Below are 21,995 nucleotides of genomic sequence, written 5' to 3'. Positions count from 1 at the left end.
TAATATGCTGATGCACTGCTGAGTCTCAAAAATCAAAACTTGAGACTTAGAATTCCAATCCCAAGGGCTGGGTAGTTGACATTCATCTTACTTTTGTGTCCAAAACAGACATGATCTTCTCTTTAGCTTCTTTAACATTTTCCTTTTTCCCAGAGACTTTAATATGAGGATCTTGAAGAAAAAAATCAGAGAAATATTACTTTGGTAATAATAACAACAATAACCACAACAGTTATAAACACCATCTAACAAGTTGCTCACCCTTTCTAATATAAAAAAAACATAATCCCTTAAGTAACTTCTCACTGTTAATATGTGTTAATTTATGTAGGTTACATAGTACAGATACAGCTGTATACCATTTTCTCTAGGGAATCACTCAAAAGTTTCTGTAGCTTTTTAATGAATTGGTTGTTTATGACCATTCAAGTGCAATTCCAAAGATTTCAAGCTGAATTTATTACAGAATGTGTTAGCCATATATGATGCTGCTTTAGTGAAACAGATTTTTCAGGTTACATGTTCTTTGGGAATGTAAAACTGCCTACTGCTAAGCACACAACTTCAGTATGTATCAAACATGCAACATGAGTCATGTGAAGATGTGAAGTTATTTTCTTGAACAGGGTACCGAACAGAGTAAACTCACAACCAATCTTGCAATAACTACAGAAGTTACTCCTCTACTTTTTTCCTACTTGCCAGAGATGACCAGAAAAGCAGTTTTTATAAGGCTTCGCACAGCACAGCACAGCAATGTAAAAGCTTTCATCACTTGATAGCTATGCCAAGCCCAATTGAAATCAATGGAGGGGGGGAAGTTTAGCTCTCACTGGTTACAACAGGTATTGGGGCTGGGACACCAGTCCAGACTGTTGTCAAGTAGGCCAAGAATGCCTTTATGAAGGATGACCACTTTCCTCTTAAGCTATTACTGGGTGCACACTTGCCTTGCAGATGTCAAGATCAATACAAGATACATTTCATTTAAAAACAAGCATCCTCTGCCCACTGCAATAACTGCAAATAAATGATTTGTCTTTTATTGTTATTATGAATGTTTTGTTTACATTTTATTTAAGTAAGTGTTACTACTTAAATTTTATTTACGTAAGCGTTGTAATGCTTTGGGCTTTTCCTGTGGTTCTAGAACTGAAAGTGAAGGAGAACTATTCAATCTCCTCAATACCATTCACAAACACTTATATTCACATAAGAGTATTATAAATACTTTGCGTAGAATTTTGTTATTAGGTAAGTTAACTTTCCCCCTCCCCACAAATTAGTTTAAACTTCTCTGCATTATACTTTAATGCTTGATTCTATTTGACTGGCCAATTGATCAAGAATTCTTGCAGCAAGTGACCAATACTACTTAACAAGCAGACAGTTTTCTGTTGATTTTGCCCCCGTCAATAAAACAGTCCATAGACTTTTAAAAAATTACTAATATGTTACAAAACAATATTTGTAGACATAAACCAGGATCCCTTGGGGAAACACTGAGAATGTTGGCATAAAGCTAACAATAGTCATAATTCATTTTGACAGATGTAACAGGTAGAATTTTTACATCATTCCTGTGATATATTACTGGACAAGTTTGTTTCTAGTTATAAATACTTATCAAGTTCAATTTTTTAGTCATTATTCCAAATGTGTATACACTGTGATTTTGTGTGTTTGTGTATATGCACAACACAGAGCTGTGGCACTGTTCACTCCATTTGCCAACCTCTGCCATTCCCACCATGATAACCCTCAAGACCTTCCCCTTCCCACCCTATGCAACTACTAGGTGCTCTTTTCATCTTCCCAACCCCATTTCTGAAGCCACTTCTATTCTGCAGTCCAGCTTTGTGCCTGTTTTCACTTTCACCCCCATGTCCATGCACCCTCCCCTCCTTTTCTTAACCCCCCCATTGTACACAGACCACTCACATGGTAACTTCATGCAATATGTGAGAGGAGGAAGATGCAACTACTAGGCACCCTTTTCACTTCCTGCCCAGTTATGAAGCCGCCAGTATTCTTCAGTCCCTTTTCTGCCTGTTTTCAACTTCACCTTTTCCCCATGTCATCAATTCCCTCTTTTCTTAGCAACCCCCTTTGTCCCCATTTTCACCTTCATCCCTTTTTCATCCCTTCTCCTCCCTCCTTTTCTTAAGGCCCCCTGGCACACAGACCACCCCATTTCCATGCCTCCTCCAACTTCCAATTCTGCAGACCCCTGTCATTTTAAAAAATGAGAGGTTTGGGTAAAGCAGGAATGGAGATGTTTGAATACAGCAAGCAGGGAGATGGAAAAGGCTCTCTTGTACCCGTGCTAGCTTTTTGGCGTTAGCTTTTGCGTTGTACCTGTATCCACTATTTCTCCTTGTTAAAACATTTTCAAAAATAATCCTCAGTGTTCCTTCCCTATCTAGTCAGACTCCTCCTTTTGTTTTAAACCACTACTTTTCACCTCTCACTGTTCCTCTGTCCTCACTGCTTTGCCAGGACAAGAGAGGACCTGAGTATTATTAGAATATGCACAGACATAGTTTGGACATCACATCCCCACTTTGCACCTCCCTTCCATGTTTCCATGGAGATGAGGAATGCCCCTCCAGCATGATGACATTCTTAGGCAAATAGGATGAGGATGTCTCACATAGTCTTATTTGTATAAAGCCAGGCCACACTGAGAAAAAGTCTCAACTAAAAGTGCTCGTATATTAGACACACTATTTATTATGGTATATTATGGTCGCATTTATTTATTTTATTTATACAAATATTTATATATCGCTATTCATAAACAACATTTCCCCAACTACACTCTGCTATGGATGTCAATTCATGTAAAGCAATGTATATCTTACACCACCATGAAAATGAACTGCTGTTGCCAAGTTAACAAGTACTGGCTAATTAGCACTTTTAAAAAAACTTTGTAGCTCCTTACTGAGACAGATTGTCAGACAGCACAAGAACAGAATCAAAGTAAGTGAGCACTTCCTACAAGTGCTTCTTTAGTCAAAGTTCTTTTGGAATGATTTTTGTCTTGTTAAATGGATGCGGAACTAACAAACTTCAGCTAACAGAAAAATATAGCTGCTATAAACATAGGACAGCTCCATCTGGTGTTTTTATGCATCATCAGCACAGTTATTCCCATAAATATATTCTGACTTGAACTCCATAGCCTGACACTAAATTTTGCCACTGAAGCAATGTGTTTTTGAGATGTGGCACTACTACAACAGTTCGTTCTCCTTGGCTACAACATGAGGCAACATGCAGTAACTTGAACATTCCTGTAAACTTGGTTTTGCAACTCATCACTCATATCCCCACCCACCCAAAGAATGTGCATCTCAGAATGCAACATGGCATCCCCTATAGAGGAATGACAGCATAACTAGTACTGACTTTACAATGGTGTCAGCATCAGGTTAAAACGTATTTACCCAGACATTTTGAAATTGGTATTTTTAGTCTGCTCCAATAGTTCAGGTGCCTCTTAATTGTTTATGATTGATGTTTTATTCATAATTTTATGCTGTTTTTATCCACTTGAAGGGCAATCTAGAAATGTTTAATGGTAGCACTTTCCACAACAGTTTGAAAATTATTCAGGATAGTCCTTAACACAACCACATGCAAAATGCATCAGTGTAAACAGACATATTAATGTAAGCAAGTATCTCACCACATTTTAATTAAATGCTTTAGAGAATACATGGTATTGTCTTCTAGCACATCAAATCATTTTTAACAGTCAAATCAGAATATGGAGGAAATGATCTCTCTTACAGCCAACATTATTGAAGTACAGCATCCAACAGGTTAACCTGCCTGTTTTTAAACTTTAAGGGCTTATAATGGAATTCTTTTATGAAAAGTTGTGAGTTGCTTTGGTGAATCCAATACAAAATATAAAAAACAAGGTCTGGCATAATGCTGTGTTCTAAGAGTTAAGTAGAATCAGGATATTTATGTCTTTTAGCCTGAAGTCCTTCAATATAGAGGAGGAGGAATTGTTGGGGGAGAATGGACTCGGGTCTTTAAGAGCAGGAGTGATATAAGAACATAAGAAGAGCCTGCTGGATCAGGCCAGTAGCCCATCTAGTCCAGCATCCTGTTCTCACAGAGGCCAATCAGATGATCTGCCAGAGTGCCAAGGTAACTGATGGATCCACCTTGCTGTGGCAAATGAGGCTTTTGAGTTTATTGGTGACTGCTTCACACAGAGTAAATCCAAAGGAGGAAAGTAATGAAGCATAGGCTGGAGGCTTTTCCATCTTCACACCAGCAGTTTAAATAGAAATACTTCTTTGCAATATTGTTTGTGTGTCTGTTTAAATGTCAAATGTTGCATTTCAATTGGTTAAAGTTGAACCAAAACAGTTAGAGAACACTAAGGTTAGGCTATTATTCAGAAGTGGTGCATTTGCAGTAGTGATGTCAGATATTATCCTCCATGTTGAGGCCATGTGGTGCCACATCTATATATCAAGAAGGTTTCTTGTTTCCAATGTTCTTAGATCAGTTGGCATTTCTACTGCAACAAACCAAGGAGGCTGTGATTAACTTAACTGAACTGTTTTACAACTAGTAGTTCCTTTTTTCTCCCATTTAAGATTGTAGGTTTATGGGCAAAGGGCAGTTTTACCCATATGCCGAACATAGCAGTTTGATTATTTTAACTAAATCTGTCCCATGTAGTTGCAGGTAGTGTTTTCCAGTGAATGTTAAGTTATTACAAGAAAGAGCTAGTACAGCTGTGTGGGAGGATCAACAGAAATGTTGGCATTGAGAAATTCATTTGTAGCCAGAATCCAATCATTATGTGGTATATTGGTGTAAATAAATGTGACATCAAATGTAACAAGAATACAGTAGGGCCCTGCTTTTCGGCATTCTGCTAATACAGTGCCAGAGGAGGGGAAGATCAGCTGTAGAGCACTATAGCTGATCTCCTCCTCTTGTGGCACGATCAGTCTCCCGTGCTCGATCTGATCACACAGGAGGAGGGGAAGATCAGCTGTAGTGTGCTACAGCTGATCTTCTCCTTGGGGCAATCAGACTCCCGCACTCCAGCTGATCGTGCCGGAGGAGGGGAAGATTGGCTGTAGCACGCTACAGTCGGTCTTCTCCTCTGGCGTGATCAGCGGGTTAGGTTCCAGACCCTCGCCTGCTACGGCTGATCTGCTTCTCGTCGCTTTTCGCTTTATGGCGGGGGTCTGGAACCTAACCTGCCGTATGAGTGGGGCCCTACTGTAATACAGTTTAATGCTATGACAAAAGCTGTCCTCTGGTTTCTTCCCCCTTCCAATTTTCTGCCTTGTTCTCAGGGCACTTTAGAATTTTATCATTTCAGTGAGCAGAGAGGTTGAAGAAGGTATGGCTGTGTGGGTTGTCATTAGGAACTCCTGCACTTCAAAATTTACCACTACTCTAACCTCCTACTCCAAAACATGGCAATGTCAAAGGAAACAGGGGGTATGACCATTCTAATAGGGTTAAACTCTTCTAGGCACTTTATTTGCTGTGGAAGGAATAGTGAAATTTTCTGAAGCTTTTATTTTCCTGTGAGGATTTGTCCACTCCAAGTATAGGAGAAGTTTGAGTTTAAGCCCAAAGTAGATAATACAGCTACCTGATGGCAGCCACCCTCCTGGAAAAGGTTTTCTAGATTAAGAAAACAAAACCCATTACACATTAGGCCAGTCGTGTAAATAAGCCTACAAAAATGGCTTATTTATTATTATTTTCTACCAGTCTAAGGGGCTAGTAGTTTGTCTTTCCATGCTGGTAGCAGAGACTGGGAAACATTTTATTTATTGCATACGATTTTCATGTAGTTTTTTAACAATAGCATTTACAACAGAGCAACAGAAGTAGAATGTTTCAGAATCCTGAACATGCTTGAAACATTCTGGATAATTAAATATGATGGGTAACAGCATGCACACAAGGCCAATGGGATCAATAGTGAATATTGTTCAATAGTTCCTAGTGTTCATCCATTATGTCTTAGCCCAAAGCATGTACAAAAAATTGAGAGCAACAATATTCTAAAGAGCTCTCCACTGAAAAGGAAATTAGAGTTCTTGGTAGTACCTACTTTGCAAGAGTGAGCCTCTTTTGAGGCTCCTAGCTGAGCAGTTTGTAGAGTAGAGGTTGAACACAGGCTACTTTTTTTACTGGGCCCCTTGTAGCTCTATCATGATTTAATTGGGGTATGATTTAACATTTGCCTACATTTTCACTTTTGAAAAGAAATGAATACTGGGGTTTGAAAGTTAAAAGAATAGAATTCCACATAGTAATACAGGAGGATTTTGTTCACGATGATGTAGCTGATAGTTTCTTGGAGACTTTATCGTAATTCCTGACCACTTAAGTGATCAGATTGTATAGTAAACGTACACCCTAGCTCCTAGATCACTGTATGAGGATAGATCAGCCCTTGAAGATACAAATGGTATCCTATTTGCTACTCATTGCTACTCAAGCCATCACATCAAGAACAAATAGAACATCAAGCTCTTGTATATTCCAAGACATTTTACATCTATTACCAGGTTTGAACATATATTGGCAGTCAGTGTTGTCATTTTGGGCCCCTCCAGCTACATTTACATTTATGATTATTTGTGCTATCCACAATCCAGCTTTCAATATTGTTTGCACCTGCAAAAGTTTTGGGGCTGTCATATTGCTTCATTTCCCATATCTGTATCCCGTAACTTTCTGCTGAAGCCCCATAGCTTTTCATATCACAAATGCTGTGAAGGTTTGTTTTGTTCCTCTTTTGTTGCACTGTTGCCCCTCTGGACAGAAATAATGTGGTAGCATTGGGAAACCATCACAGAATAACTAATAAAGCAGAATAAATCCACCACTAATGCATACATATTGTGTCAACAACCTGCTGCAGAATACACCTGTAATAGCTGGAGGGGCTCTTTGTAGCAAAATATAGCTTAAAATAATATGGGTTGGGTGGAACAAAACTCGACACTAAACTCCAGAGGGTAGCTAAATCTTGCAGAGGGAGAGAAGATTGTGTCCGAACACTATTAATTTTCTTACAATAAAAAGAGGCTTGGAAACAAACAGGCCAGTTACAGGGTACTTTTCTCTTGCCAAGAAGAAACATTAGTCCCTACTTTTTGTCCAGGACACAATGTGTAGCTGTAACCTGTAACATCTATAGCCAAGTAGTTACCAATGTATAGGATTAAAAGCCACCACAATAAGCATAGGCATTATAAGAGATCACTTGCATGGAAAAAACTCTACTCCACAAAGAAAGGCTGGTGTCAGCATTACTTACACTTTGAACAGGATGGTAAAAAAGCTATTTATCCTATTATGTATACCCTTTAGCAGAAAAGGTTTGCTATGTAAACATAACCATTACACACAATATCCCTCAACTTCTTATCAGAGTTTAATTGTGCTTTTTTATGAAGCATTCCATTAGAAACATTCAGTTCTGTTTCTAAAGGACTTTGGCCAGTGCTACAACCAGCTAGCAGCCAAATACCTTAACATCTTTGTTCCAAGAGATTTATTACTTTTTGGCTCAATACGCTTAAGATCATCCAGCAAATACAGATGACAAGAATTGCTGCAGCAATTATGTTAGTTGCCCCAAGGCATAAAAACTCCCAAGATGTTCCACACACAGATTTATTAGTGTTAAAAGCAATTTATTGGAGGTCCTGAATTGCCCCTACTGTGGCCACAACAGCAATCACAGCAACTGAGCTTCAAGTGAGTTCAATATAAATTACACAGCCACAAGAGTGGCTGCATACTATTAGTCAGCATGGATTTTTTGCATTCCACAATGTTAAATTAAAAACATCCCCCATGCCATTCTGCTGCTTCCCATAAGCTTATTTCAAAATCTTACAAAACTTATAGTCCTGAACTCAGGAACACTCGCTTAATAACTCTCTAAGTTTTCATGTCGATACATAAAACAGTCAGAGAGACTCAAGAGTTCAAAGTCTAACACATGAGTAAAATAATCCAGACCTCTGTGGGACTTTTTTTCCTGTCAGTGGTCTCATAATTCGTTGAAATTAATTAAAAATCAACCATGTTCACAGAGTACCTGTAATCCTATTACTGTCCTTGCTCCATACTCTGACCTTCATCTTCTGCTGTTTAAAAGTTTAAAAAATGCATGGCTGATTTTTAATTAAAGAAATTGAACATTGGAATCTATAGTGGTGCAGGCATGCTCAATAAGAACCAACTGTCAGTGTACTTCACATATTCACAGAAACAAAAGAAAAAGATTTACTATAGGAAACTTCACTAAAATAGCAAAGTAAATCAAACATATTTAAAGTGAATATCTGAACTACTTCAACTGTATTAATATTGTTGCTTCCTCCCTGCTAAAATAAGATCAGCACAACACATGGCTTGTTTCTGTTATATGGGGTGACTGCAGCTGTTGCCACTACTCACCACATGTGACCAAATTCTTCCAAGCTACACAGGAAGTGGATTGGACTGTGAAAGACCAACCTAAATTGTGTTTGCAGTTTTATAAGTTTATAGGCAGTACTCAGAGAGGAAGTCAGGTCTCCTGCTCCCCTGGTGCACTCACAATAGCTGCCCAATTTCCCTGCTTTTTAAAGTTTTATAGAAATATTTGTTGGCTACAGGTACATTCTTAAACCACACGGGTTTTTGCCTATTAGTGAATACTCTTCTACAGCAATTTTAACTTTGGATTTAATAGATAATTTCAAATTTTGCTTCCTCTACATTCACATGGAGAAAAAGGCCAGAACCATTGAAAGCACAACCAGGAATATTTTTTTGAAGTGCCAACATTCATAAATTCATTCATAGACCTGACAAAGGGTGTGCAAAGAGAGAAGAGCTGCTTTTAAACACTACTCTATTGGACACTTGAAGTTACCAGCTACACATTTCTCTGGAACTTTGCTGAGTCCTTAGATTTTATTAAACAAGTGAAATTCCATTAGAAGGTCCATAGTTTAAAACAAGATTGAATTTGATTCCTACAATAGTGGCACACAATGCTTACTGGATTAAGAGGATGACAAATTCCTTTAGCTGGAAGTTGTACAGCATTCAAGAAGTCAGATGGGTCAAGGGTTTTGTCAGGAAGTTATTACCATATAACTCCTCTTATCAACTCAAGTTCTAGGCAAGGAGCCATTTAAAAACCTATTCCAACATGAAAATTGTACTAAATTAGGTTTGGAAAGTCTGAAATAGAAATAAGAGAGACAGACAACAAGGGGTAAAACATACTATTGGGGATATCAAGTCAGCTTCTTTCACAAGTAACTTTGTTTTAAAAATCACTTAAACGTCTCTGTTCTGTTTAAAGAAATACATAAAAAAAGAATTAAACAAGCCTCACTCATGAGCTCACTTAAATTATTTGCCACCTTGAAAGGCAAGGTTTTTCCACCCCACCTTTATTGGGAGAACATCTTCCCTTTGCCACCACACCTGCAAGAAGACTCAGAGACATAATATTGGTGTAATGTTATATTTGAATAAATATATTTTATTTAAGGAATAAACCTCCTTTGGAGAAACTGCAGTCAAATTGACCGAACTGAGCAAATTAAACCAGATCAAACCAATTCAAACCGCTTGGGTAGATGACGACTAAACTCCATCTGGTAGTCCAGTCCCCTGGGCATGCCAGCAGCCATTGGTTGTGGCTCCCCAACCAACGATGGGGAAGCAATTTTGTCCCTCCTTGCTAGATGAGGCTTGGGTGTGCATCCCACCTCTGCATCATGGCCCCACTGTCCTGGCATTCACTCCAATGTGCACGTCATGTCACAAGGGCACCCCCCAGGTCCCTCCCACACAGCAAGCAATGGCAGTTCCCTAAAAGGTGTCCTTCATCCAATAATGCCTCAGTATACCTATTGTTTACCCCGTCTTCCTCACCTGCCTGAACTCCATGCCACAAGAGGCAATCATCTGCAGCTTGATCACCTCTCACCCCATATAAACACTTCAGACAGACCCAACTGCAGATCCTCCAAAAAGAAATCACAACCCTGTACTGAAAGGTGAACCCTGTCATCCCTAAACAAATGGGGAGAAACATAACGTATCTGACCGTGATGTATGTAGGCCCACCTCATAGTCAAAACCATTTTCTGGACCATCCTATTCACCCAATGCTGAGTCCTGTCAATCCTACTAGAATGAACAGCGCCACGCCAAGCCCTGCGCTCGAGCATCTCTCACCACACAATGAACATGTCAGGAAAACTACTCTTAATACATCGGAAGTCATGGGTAACCCTATGCAGCAGGTTGATGCCTGAACGCTGCACAAAGTCATTCTCCCCCAAATGTGCCATTAAAACATGTAGTACTGGGCCGACAGACATTATTTTTAAAACAGTCGGAATAAATTCTCCCCATAACATTCCCCGTTTAGCCACCCATTCCTTAGTATGTGCCAGCCCTTAATGGAAGAGTTGAGGATGCCAGAAGGAATCAATCTGGGGTTAGAAATCATGCATTAAAAAGAATGTTGGCTTTATCTGCTTCCTTGTTCAGAATGCTTTCTGATTTTTCTCTCCCCACACCAGAATTTGGCAAGTATGAGAGCTTTTAACTTTAAAAACACAGAAAGGTCTCTGTGATGGTATCTCACCTGGACTATGACAAAAGTAGCAAAATATATAGCATGACAGTACATTTTCAAAGAGTAGTAGACCAATATATAATTGTAAAGAGCAATGCTGGAATAGACCAATCTGTCACATGCATACACACAAGTATACTGGAAAGCAATTGCTACAAGGCAATATAACATATGCTTCAATTCCAGAATTCTCCTATACTGTACTAGCATCTCAACACATACATTATCAAAATGGAATTAAGAAGTTAAGTTACATTTGTTGCTTAGATTACAATTGGCAGAGTGGCTTATTTAATGCCTTTGGGAATTCACTTCCAAGCAGAGAACGCGTGCTTCAGATCAAGAATGTCAGAAACAAGGCCTTTGGCCAGGCCCAGCCTGTAGCACAGGTCAACACTTCAGCCCCTTAGCTTCTTTCAGTTGTGCTCCTCTCCCACATCTACGGCATTTGGTAGAATCCTAGCCAGACCTCCCCCCCCCCCCGGCTTGCAAGAAAAATATAATTTGGCATACCTGATACCTTAAAACCTGATCATACCAAGCAGCATTATTCCCTAAAAGTTTTGGCTCCCCAAACATTTCCAGCTTGGGTAACTATGTGACTAATGCATTTTGCTACATGAAATTTCTGGCAAGCATTTGTGCCATCTAAAAAAAGGCATTTTACATGCTTGAAATATTTTTCTTGCATTTAGAAATACCGACAGTTTACGTAAGGCAAGATAATTTAGGACAGCATTATACCAGTAATCTATGATAGATTATTAAAAATGTGCTTGTTTTAATTTTTTGTTCCCTCCTTTCTGTTACAGGGCTTCTCCAGACTGACAATATTTTATAGCTTTAACAGAATATACATTAACAGATAGGTCTAGAATTCTGCAACATACCCTAGCTCCAGCTATAAATTGTTTAGCTGACTTGCATATAATCTGTATTACTAATTGACAAAACCCTATATCCTTGCAGTGGGGGAGTGAGTGTCTGTATGCACACACACACTACTAGTCCAAACTTATTGGGGCTTGCTACACAATGATAAATTTTCACTTCCAACTTGTTTTGAAACTTTCTCTGCAACAAAGTGTGAAGTACTTTAAATGAAAGTTAAGATGCTTTGTTCCCTAGTTTATGTGCTACCAAGTGCAACTGTACATTAAAAAGCAAGAGGATACAATTGACACCAAGGTAATAGCACAGGCACTCAATCTGCAGAGGCCAGCAAGAAGCAAACCAAAATCATTTTTGTGCACTGAGCTGCACCGTGCACAGGTGGCAGCAGCGTTTAAAATAAATATTGGAAATGTACAGCTGAATTATTTAAGCCATAGTTTTATTACTAAAATTCCTTCCTTTTTCAGAACAGTTAGTACACACTGTGTGTAAAGTCACAGATGCTCTGAAACTTCTGTTACAAGGCTATAAAGTAAATAACTTTATAGACTGCTTTAAAGTTTCCTGGATTGGCTAGCTTGCAATCCAACTTAAGAAAAAACTTAATTTTTTTCTTCTACAAAGATAACATCTCATCAATAAAGTGTCAGATTATTCCTCTATTAAACACAGTTTCAGGTCTCAGCATTATGACTTCAAGCTGAGGAACAAGCTTTTTCAGCCAATACTAAACTAAAATTTCTTCTACAAGCAAGCTAAAAACAAAGCTTTACTATTTTCTCTATCATTTCTTATGCAAAACAGTAGAAAAACTCCTACCATTAGTTTTCAGAAGCTTCTCACATCACCACTCCAAATAACTCATTCCATTAATTATGCAGCCAATGCCAAGTTTTTAATATTGTGTACCACTGGAGTGTGCAGAGTCACCTCCAGGGTATAAGCCATACTAAAGCTTGATACTACACCACTAGCAGCACAGTAACTGGTTCAAGAGGAAAGTTTCTCTCCTTCTTGCTGCTTTATAATGAGACGAGAGGACAGAAATATTGCTATAAGATTGGATTTACAGCTTGCAACTTGAAGATGGAAATAATGAGTTGGACACAATGTGTGGGTTGAGCTATAGGCTGCTTTATTTACACACAAACCACCTGCAGCAGGAAAAACTATTAGCGGTGGAACTAACTAGAACATATATCAGGCCAAGCCTGCAACCAATAAAGGTGATAACCCCTGCCAATGGAAGATAGGAAAGGGCTGTACTGCCTACCCGTTTCCTGGTCATGCCCAATAGGTGAGTAATGAGGCCTTCCTACATCATCTCTGGCCCCAGGCCCTCATAAGTTCAGGCGAATCACAGGTTAGCCTCAAAAGTGGTCCCTATATTGTCCCTGGGTTCCATAGCACTGAGTAACAAGCCTCGGGGCCCGCCCATCACCTCAAAAGGTGCTTGAGGGGGACAGCTAGCTGAACTTTGGAAAAGCCAAAGTGACCAAATTAACCTATTAAACAAATTGACCTGATCTAACTGCCCCCATACCAGTTATACAGTGTGGAGTAAATGAGAAAACTCAACCCACCAGTGCCAGTCAGTGGACAAACCAAAATTCCTACTTGGCACTTAAAAGCAACCAACAAAGTGGGTGGGTGCTGCCAATCAAAAGGAAAGGAGAGGGGAAGCATGGCCAGAACTTAAATAAGCTCACCACCCCCTTGAGCCTATAATGTGTGCAATGATACAACAGTATCAAATGCCAACCCTCCCCCGCCCCAGGCTGCAAATATATCACACAGCCAGATTTATGAATATATTCACACACACTACAGACCATTGCCGGGCTGCAAAATGGGACTTCTTGTCCATGACTACAACTGGAATGTAAGATATAATTGTCTTCTCCCTTGTACTATCTTTAGCACACAATCAGAACCAATCTCTTTCATAAGCTACAAGCGAAGCAGGTTGCTTCACAGGTTTCTCTTAATCCACAATTGTAAATGGGCAGGTTGCAACATACCACACACCACACTTGCACACAGAAAAGGTGTGGACTTGGGAGGATGAAAATGAAGCCAAAGCCACAGATCCTCAAGGGCAATCCACTTCCTCAGAACAACCTGATATGAGTGTATTTCTAATATGGAGACAATAATATAGGCTGAGAACAAGAAACAGATGTTCTGTAAAGCAATGAAAAACATCAATATACCAAGCATGATGTAACTTCCAGTATGACATCCAGCAAATATTCTGGCAACCAGGTTGGTATTCAATTTGTTTTTTATCATGCACACTATATCAAGAGAGTACAATATAGATTTCTAGAGCTCAAACATATATCACACTGTTGAAGATACAGTACTGCTGGACTATGTTTAGAAACATACTGATTTCTACAGGGTGTGCCAGCTTCAAATCCTGGGAGACAGGAAATTGATACACACTTTCCTCTCTTAACAGTTATGAACTAGCTACCACCTGGTAACGGGGCTCCATAATTCATGGCCTCCATGTACTATATACTTTCTTCCTTGATTCCAAGTTCTCTTTAAGTGGTTAGATAACTCCTTCCTCATCAGTTCAACTCTGGTTGGCACCCCATTCCTTGGTTAGCCTTGTAGACATACGCATATGCCTCCAGAGGTACTATCTGCTACTCTCCAATTCTAAGAAAGAAAGTCAACAAAGTTTCATAGGACCTGTTGCAGATGTTTAATGGTATTGCATCCCATACCTATTCTCTACTTTGATTTGTGTGGAAAAAAGTTGCCATAGTAACAAAGGGAGAGGCTTCTTCTTTCACTGTAGAACTTGGAGCAGAGACATCCTGCTCAAATCTCATAGGGTGATTCTGAGTCCAATGTTATCCTGTTTTGGATGAAATATAAATGCCATAAATAAATAATGCTAAAGCATTATGTACTACATCTCCCCTGGCATGAGGAAATCGGAAACTAACCACAGTTTGCCATTTCATCTGAATCAGGACAAAGTGTAGTTAATTTGAACTAGGGCTAGTCCACCAAAAGGGAGCACCCCTCTAAACAACAAAAGCTAAGATCAAACTGATCCTGGCTTGTTGAGATACATAAAACTAACCACAGTTCCAGTAGAGACAAAACAGCAAACTGTAGTTGGAAACCGAAGCAAATGCCTTCAATCTCCTTATAGTCACGCTGAAGGAAAATGTCTGAGGCTCATTATTATAGCATTAAATTATGGTATATTGTTAGGTCTGAAGGTGGCCATTATCTTTCAGTCTGACCTCTGTTATAGGCTTGTTGAAGGAATACAGCAGGATAACCTGTGCATTCTTTGAAGATTGGGAACAACAGCAATGTGATAAAAATAACTGATCTTTCCTTCTTGAATAATAATTTAACATCCACATATTAATTTAGGCCTGCTTCACATATTAATAAATTCCTATATTTAATTAACTCTCATATAGAAGTTAATATCACCTGATGTTTATTGTGCTACTCACCACCTTTCCAAAGAACTTATTTTCAAAGTGGCTACAGCAAAACATCTAATGAGAGCAAATCAAGACAATAAAATAAGCTAAACAGCTAATATATGCACATGTCACTTTGGATATTACTTTTAGAAAGAGAACAAGGAAGCATCTACAAGGGGCTTGCAACAAAAATGTTGCACTGTATGCTGCTCACCTCCTAACAGGAGAAATCTTGTGCGGGGTTTCTGCCAGCCATGCTGTGTACGGGACTCAACCAATTCACACTCTTCCACCTCCAGTTTTCTTTTCCAAATGGCATTCAACATTTGTGGCTCCTGGATTATGCTTTGTCTTCATTGAGCTTTTTTTTTTGTTTTTTTGTTATTTAGAGGGGTGCCCCTTTTGGTGCGCATCCCTCTAAATAACAAAAAGATTTTGTACTTCTGCATACCTTGGGGTTTACCGAAGCTTGCCGGTATCTTCCGTCTTGCTTCTCAGTGGTCCTGTTTTGGCTCCAGTCCCACTGGCACTGAATCAATTAATTACACTATTAGAGGGAAGGATAAACTACATAGAAGACCAAGATAAACTATCAGCCTGAAGCCTACCTTCAAAAGGAAAGTCTTTTGATGCTTCTGTTATTAGGTGAGCCTCTCAGAAAAAGGAAAAGTGTGAAGACAGGAAGTTTCTGGTCTGTTGCCCCACCAATCTAACACCACACACGGATGGGACACAACAGTGCATCCCCTGAAAAATAAAAATGTGGAGTTCAAATGGGCGCTGATATTTAAGGTATGAAGCAGAATCAGGCTCAGACTACTAATCAACTTAGTCAATAGTGTCTGCTCTAGAATAGCCAATGTACTGCCTTCCAGATGACGTTTAGCTACAACTCTCATCAGCCATTTCCCTTTAGGATGCACACCTTAACGTGGTGAGGGGGTTTGAGAGTGCTGACAAAGCTGAGAGCGATGCCATCAGGAGTCTAGACCAAGAGGCTAGACTCCTAGCAGGGGCACCCAAGGTGGAATAGTCAAAGCTGAGACACCAGACTAAGATGCATCCAGACTCAGTGGAAGGCAATGATAAACTACCTCTGAATACCTCTTACCACAAAAACCCTATGAACAGAGTATCCAAAATGCAACATGAGATAGTGCTGAAAGATGACACCCCCAGGTCAGAAGGCACTCACCGAACTACTGGGGAAGAACAAAGGACAAGTACGAGTAGTGCTGTGACTAATGACACAGCTGGGTCAAAACTGAAAGGAAACCCAGAGGCTGATGCGCACAGATGCGAAAGGAGAGTCCGGAGTTGTATGACACACACAATAGGAACATGGAATGTGAGAAGCATGAACCAGGGAAAGTTAGAAATTGTCAAGCAAGAAATGGAACGCATCAACATTACAATACTTGGTGTGAGCGAATTAAAATGGACGGGAATGGGACATTTTCAATCAGGCAACTACAAAATATTTTATGCAGGAAATGAGAAATCAAGAAGAAACGGAGTTGCTTTAATAGTGAGAAGTGATGTAGCAAAAGCAATTAGGAGCTACAACGCAAGGTCTGAGTGAGTGATATCAATGAGATTAAATGGGAAACCTATTAACATAACCATCACCCAAGTCTACGCTCCAACGGCAAACGCAGAAGAAGAATTGGAGAGATTTTATGCAGAAGTACAGGAGGAAGTTGATCACACACCAAAACAAGATGTTTTGATAATCATGGGGGATTGGAATGCAAAGTAGGGAACAACTAGGAAATGTGGGGAAATGGGGCTTAGGACACAGAAATAAAACAGGAGAAAGACTTGTTGAATTCTGTGAAGCCAATAATTTGTTTCTTGCAAACACATGTTTTGAGCAACCAAAAAGACGACTGTACACACGGACATAACCAGATGCTCAATATAGGAATCAAATTGATTATATAATTGCTAACAGAAGATGGAAAAGCTCCATATTTTCTACAAAAGCAAGACCAGGAGCAGACTGCGGGTACAGATCATGAACTGGTCGTATCGAATATCAGAGTAAAGCTAAAGAACAACAACAAAGCAATCATAATGCCAAAATACAATTTAAATAACATCCCAGAAGAATATAAAGATAGAATAAGGAACAGACTTGAGGCTTTAAACTTAGTTGACAGAGAGCCAGAAAAACTATGGCTTGAAGTCAGAGACATTATCAGGGAAGAATGCAAAAAGACAATACCTCTAGTTAAAAAGAGAAAGACCTCAATGGATGACTGAAGAAACTCTTAAAATGGTTAAAGAGAGAAGGAAAGCAAAAGGAGATAGAAACATGGTTAGAACCCTAAATGCAACAATACAGCGACTAGTAAGTAGGGACAAAGAGAACTATTACAATAGTTATTGTATAGAAATAGAAGAGGACAACAAAAAGGGAAGAACAAGAGCCCTATTCCAAAAGATTAGAGAAATGAAAAGGAAATTTAAACCACGAGTAGGGATGTTAAATAATCAACAGGGGAACACACTGACTGACTGAGATAAATAAAAGGAAGATGGAAGCAATACACTGAAGAACTCTATAAAATGGAGACAATAGTCAAGAAATCAGAAGAAGACTAGGACTGGGGAGGGCAGCTGTGACAGAACTAGAAAAGGTCCTCAAATGCAAAGATGTATCACTGAACACCAAAGTCAGGATCATTCAGACCATGGTATTCCCAATCTCTATGTATGCATGTGAAAGTTGGACAGTGAAAAAGGCAGATAAGAGAAAAATCAACTCAATTGAAATGTGGTGTTGGAGGAGAGCTTTGCGGATACCATGGACTGCAAAAAAGACAAATAATTGGGTGTTAGAACAAATTAAACCAGAACTGTCACTAGAAGCTAAAATGATGAAACAGAGGTTATCATACTTTGGACACAACATGAGAAGACATGATTCACTAGAAAAGGCCATAATTCTGGGAAAAACAGAAGGGAGTAGAAAAAGAGGAAAGCCAAACAAGAGATGGATAGATTCCATAAAGGAAGCCACAGACCTGAACTTACAAGATCTGAACAGGGTGGTTCATGACAGATGCTCTTGGAGGTCGCTGATTCATAGGGTCGCCGTAAGTTATAATTGACTTGAAGGCACATAACTGTCCTGTTCAGAGCGGGATTCGCGAGTCTGAGACGCAGGTGCAATTAAATCTTGTTTTATTAAAGTAATGGATATATCAAAAGCAGTGCGCTTCATAGAAACCTCTAAGCTAGCTCACTAGAATTCCCTAACTGCACTCTAGACATTCTCTGCAACGTGTGAAGAAAGTTGACTCAGCAGCTCAACCCAGAGAGCTGCAGTCTTAAGTAGGGAAAGTTTTAGATCGTAATCTCTGGCTCCTTTGCAAGTCCTGCCTCTGTCCTGTCTGCTTCTCGCGGCATCGAGAGTGGGGTGACGGGGTGTGTGCTTCCAACGGCTCGTCAGAAAGAACCGTCTCCTTAGCAACTGGCTCGAGGTCAGTGGCCGGTGACACGCTTGAGGCATCCAGAGAGCTGCTTGGTAAAGGGGGAGTCAACGTCCCCTCTGAAACATTTTCCAACGGCTCCTCTGACCTGTCTGGGGGCAGCACGCTCTCTTCAGGGATCGCGCCATCCGTGGGAACTGGCCCGGAGTCAACCTCACTCCCCCTCCCAAGGTCTTGCTGAGACTCAACAACTCCTTGGTCTTCCGCGCCTTCTGACAGCTGGGAAACCAGAAACTCATGTCTTCCCCCTCTCTGGCCCTCGTGGGGGAGCGGAAGCTCAACAATAATGAAGAGGGCCACCATGGTTGGGGTGACACTTGAATTGTCTCAATTAGCTTTAGATTTTGCTACGGAAGTTTCTAACCCCCATCCTTGTACTGTCCCTTTCGGGTCCCTTTGAAGGTCATCTGAAGAATACCCAAGTATCTTCTGTCCTTCTCTGATCATATGTGCCTTCTTTTGAGAATCATGAGGTTGTTAGTGGCATGCTTGTCAAATTGTTATATTTGAAGAACCAATCAATGCCAAGGAGGATTGCAAGCAAGGCCATTCTCTCTCTACTGGAGATAGACTATGCTCTGTCTTGTTCTTCAGCAGGCCTTTAGCAGTCACTGTGAAGCTTAACTAAAACAACCTTTGTATTATCCAGTAGCTGCAGCAGCAATTTTCCATGATAGGTCCAATTTTGTTTCTGAATTTGAAGATATTTCAAGGCTTATATACACAAACCTGAGAGTGGGTAGGATGTGAGATCTGGATTCTAAATATCAGTCTATTGTCTCAAACAGAAGTCTGATGTCCCAGATATGGACCCAAGATCTACCATCACATCCATAAAGGAAGCCACAAACCTGAACTTACAAGATCTGAACAGGGTGGTTCATGATGCTCTTGGAGGTCACTGATTCATAGGGTCGCCATAAGTCGTAATCGACTTGAAGGCACATAACAACAACTCATCAGCCACAGCCAGCATGGCCAAGGGTTAGGGATGGTGGGGGCTGTAGTCTAGCAACTATTTGGAGGGCACCATGCTGTCTACACCTGCACTATAGCACACTGATAGCAGTTCTCCAAAGTTCTCACTGAGAGATGCTTTCCAGCCCTGCTCCCAAAGATTCTGTAATCTGGAGATGCCTGGAATTGAACCCAGGCTTTTTGTATACAAAGCATGTGCTATGTTACTTGAGCTATGGTTCCTTCTGTTCTCGTTTGAGATTTATCTTATTCCAATTCAATACTCCTTTACAACTGACACTTCTACTGAATATATCAAGATGTTTTATATGAAGAAAGACCAGTAGAAGGCATTGAAGATATACTGGGGACCAGACCATTTAGGGATTTATAGGTCACAAGTGACAATTTGATGTGTGCCTACAGAAGAAATGAGTGTAACTGCATTTTTAAAAAAAATCAGTCTGACATATTTCTGCCTGACTTTTGCAACGGGTATAACAAGCTTTCAAGAATAGCCCTTGAAAGACGCTATACTTATCACGATCATTTATGCTTTTTGAGAGGGACTGATCAATGAGGGAAATCCCATGCACATGAGTACAGAAACAAAAAACGGCAAACATGAAAGCATTTTTGGAAACATAAAACAAAATAAGCCTTATTTTTCTCACAGACACACACTGTACACTATGTTTCTCAATTACATAGAGCACTTAACAAAAAGCAGATGTAGCTTCCAACGTAAAGGCTCAAAACATATCGTAAGTCATGTGGCATTCTAAACAATAAACATGTCATCAGAAAAACATGCTCTACAAATCTTGATCTGAGCAAAGATAAAGAACTAATGGCCTTAATGACACTTTAAGTAAAATATTTTGGATTTACAAGAGGCATTAAAAGCAGTAATTTAAAAATACTGATATACATGCATTTTGCAGGCTGACTTTTAAAAAACAACAAGCAGCAAAATATGTGGAAAGTAACTATTTGGAGCCACAATGACTGGAGTACAGATTCCTTCTGTTTACCCACTAAGCCAATAATCAAATATAAACCACATTTTTCAAAAAACTACCCAGGATTATGCTGCAATCTTGACATGAGCGACCACCCATTCAAGAGAAGCTCTCCTTGTTTCCAGCACTTCAGGGTAAACACTAAGTAAAACAATCCATTACTGGCAAGTTACAACTTATATATATATATGGGTGATTTGAGGCTTTGGGGAGATGACAGAAAACACAAGTCAGCATTACATATTTGACAGAAAAACAAGACAACTTTGACTGGACATGTTTCCTTGGATAGAATGAACAATATTAGATGAAGTTTTACCCAAGAAAGGAACACAATTATTGGGAGTAGGTTGTGGGGGTATTAACATAGACACACGGTCAAACAATGCAATCCACACACACACACACATATAACACAAAGTAAAAATTGTGGATATATAAGTAACTCCCATTTCAGTGTGACTGACTACAAGCTCAAACTCATTTTTTAAAATCCTAAACAATTTAGGGTTTTTATTTATTTAATAAGTTATCAGGAAGCTTATATTAAAAACCTAATTTGTACGTTTATTTAAACAAGGTTTCTACAAGTTCACACTTTATAACAAACTTGTTTTTAAGTTGCTTGTGATTTGGGAGAAAGCCACTTCAAAAAACCACAGTTGGGAGTTAGCAAATGCAACTGGCATTTCCTTAAGGTAAACTGTTCCAGTAATATTTTAAAAATATTACACACATACACGAGCATGGAATTCCTGCACTTTTATATCTCCACCCCCTACATAGCATGGCTGTAGGGTTTTAGTAGGATTACACTAATTAAATGGGCAGGCCCCATGTGCATTCCCTAATGTCTATGGTATTCAAGGTCCATAAGCACATAAAACGGTCTTTGATGTAACAGATATTGCTCCAGTATTGCTGGAAGCCATCTCAGCTACTTAAATGGCCTCAGAAGACAGTTTATAATATATGCGGAATAGCGACTCAGTCTTAATTGCTGTGGCAGTGCAATAGCACTGCAAACAAGAGTGGTTTGTTACCTCAAAAACAGTGAAGTAGTGGTCTCCCTTCTCTTGTCTGACTTGCGAGGAAATAAGCAACCAATGGGCATGCAGCCGTGCTTTGAAACAGTCTTTCTAGCCTGAAAAATCTGATAACCTAAGCAGCAAATGAAGATATGGTACAGCATCTCAACAAAGTGTCCTGTTGGCATTAAGAAATGAGATGACTTATAGATATCTGACTGCAACATGCAATGACACCTAGATAATTAAAGGGACTGTTCAGAAATAAATTACTGGGGAGAAATCTAAGACTACTTTCGAGGGGTTGCACATGCATGCACAGCCCACCCCTACACCATAGGGGTTGGTGTGTTCACCTATTCCAGGATGCTCCATGTTTATTTCAATACAATACCTTCCTATACTGTGATGAACCCCTAAATTATTTTCTGAGACAGCCTGGGACATCCAAGAGATGCTACATTCAA

General features: G+C 39.6%; 1 protein-coding gene across 3 annotated transcripts in view; it reads right to left on the bottom strand.

Moving 5' to 3' along the window:
* Positions 1–21,995, bottom strand: part of BICC1 (BicC family RNA binding protein 1) — a 180,091-nt gene that overhangs the window by 37,613 nt on the left and 120,483 nt on the right. For all 3 annotated transcript variants that reach the window (XM_061635061.1, XM_061635059.1, XM_061635060.1), the window contains one exon: positions 92–171. In XM_061635061.1, the coding sequence (XP_061491045.1) occupies positions 92–171 (80 nt within the window). The remainder of the gene's footprint in view (positions 1–91; positions 172–21,995) is intronic.

This window comes from Rhineura floridana, chromosome 7 (assembly GCF_030035675.1).
Source record: "Rhineura floridana isolate rRhiFlo1 chromosome 7, rRhiFlo1.hap2, whole genome shotgun sequence".
Taxonomy (NCBI): domain Eukaryota; kingdom Metazoa; phylum Chordata; class Lepidosauria; order Squamata; family Rhineuridae; genus Rhineura; species Rhineura floridana.
Note: the sequence above shows the minus strand (reverse complement) of the source record. Positions and strands in the feature narration are given on the sequence as shown.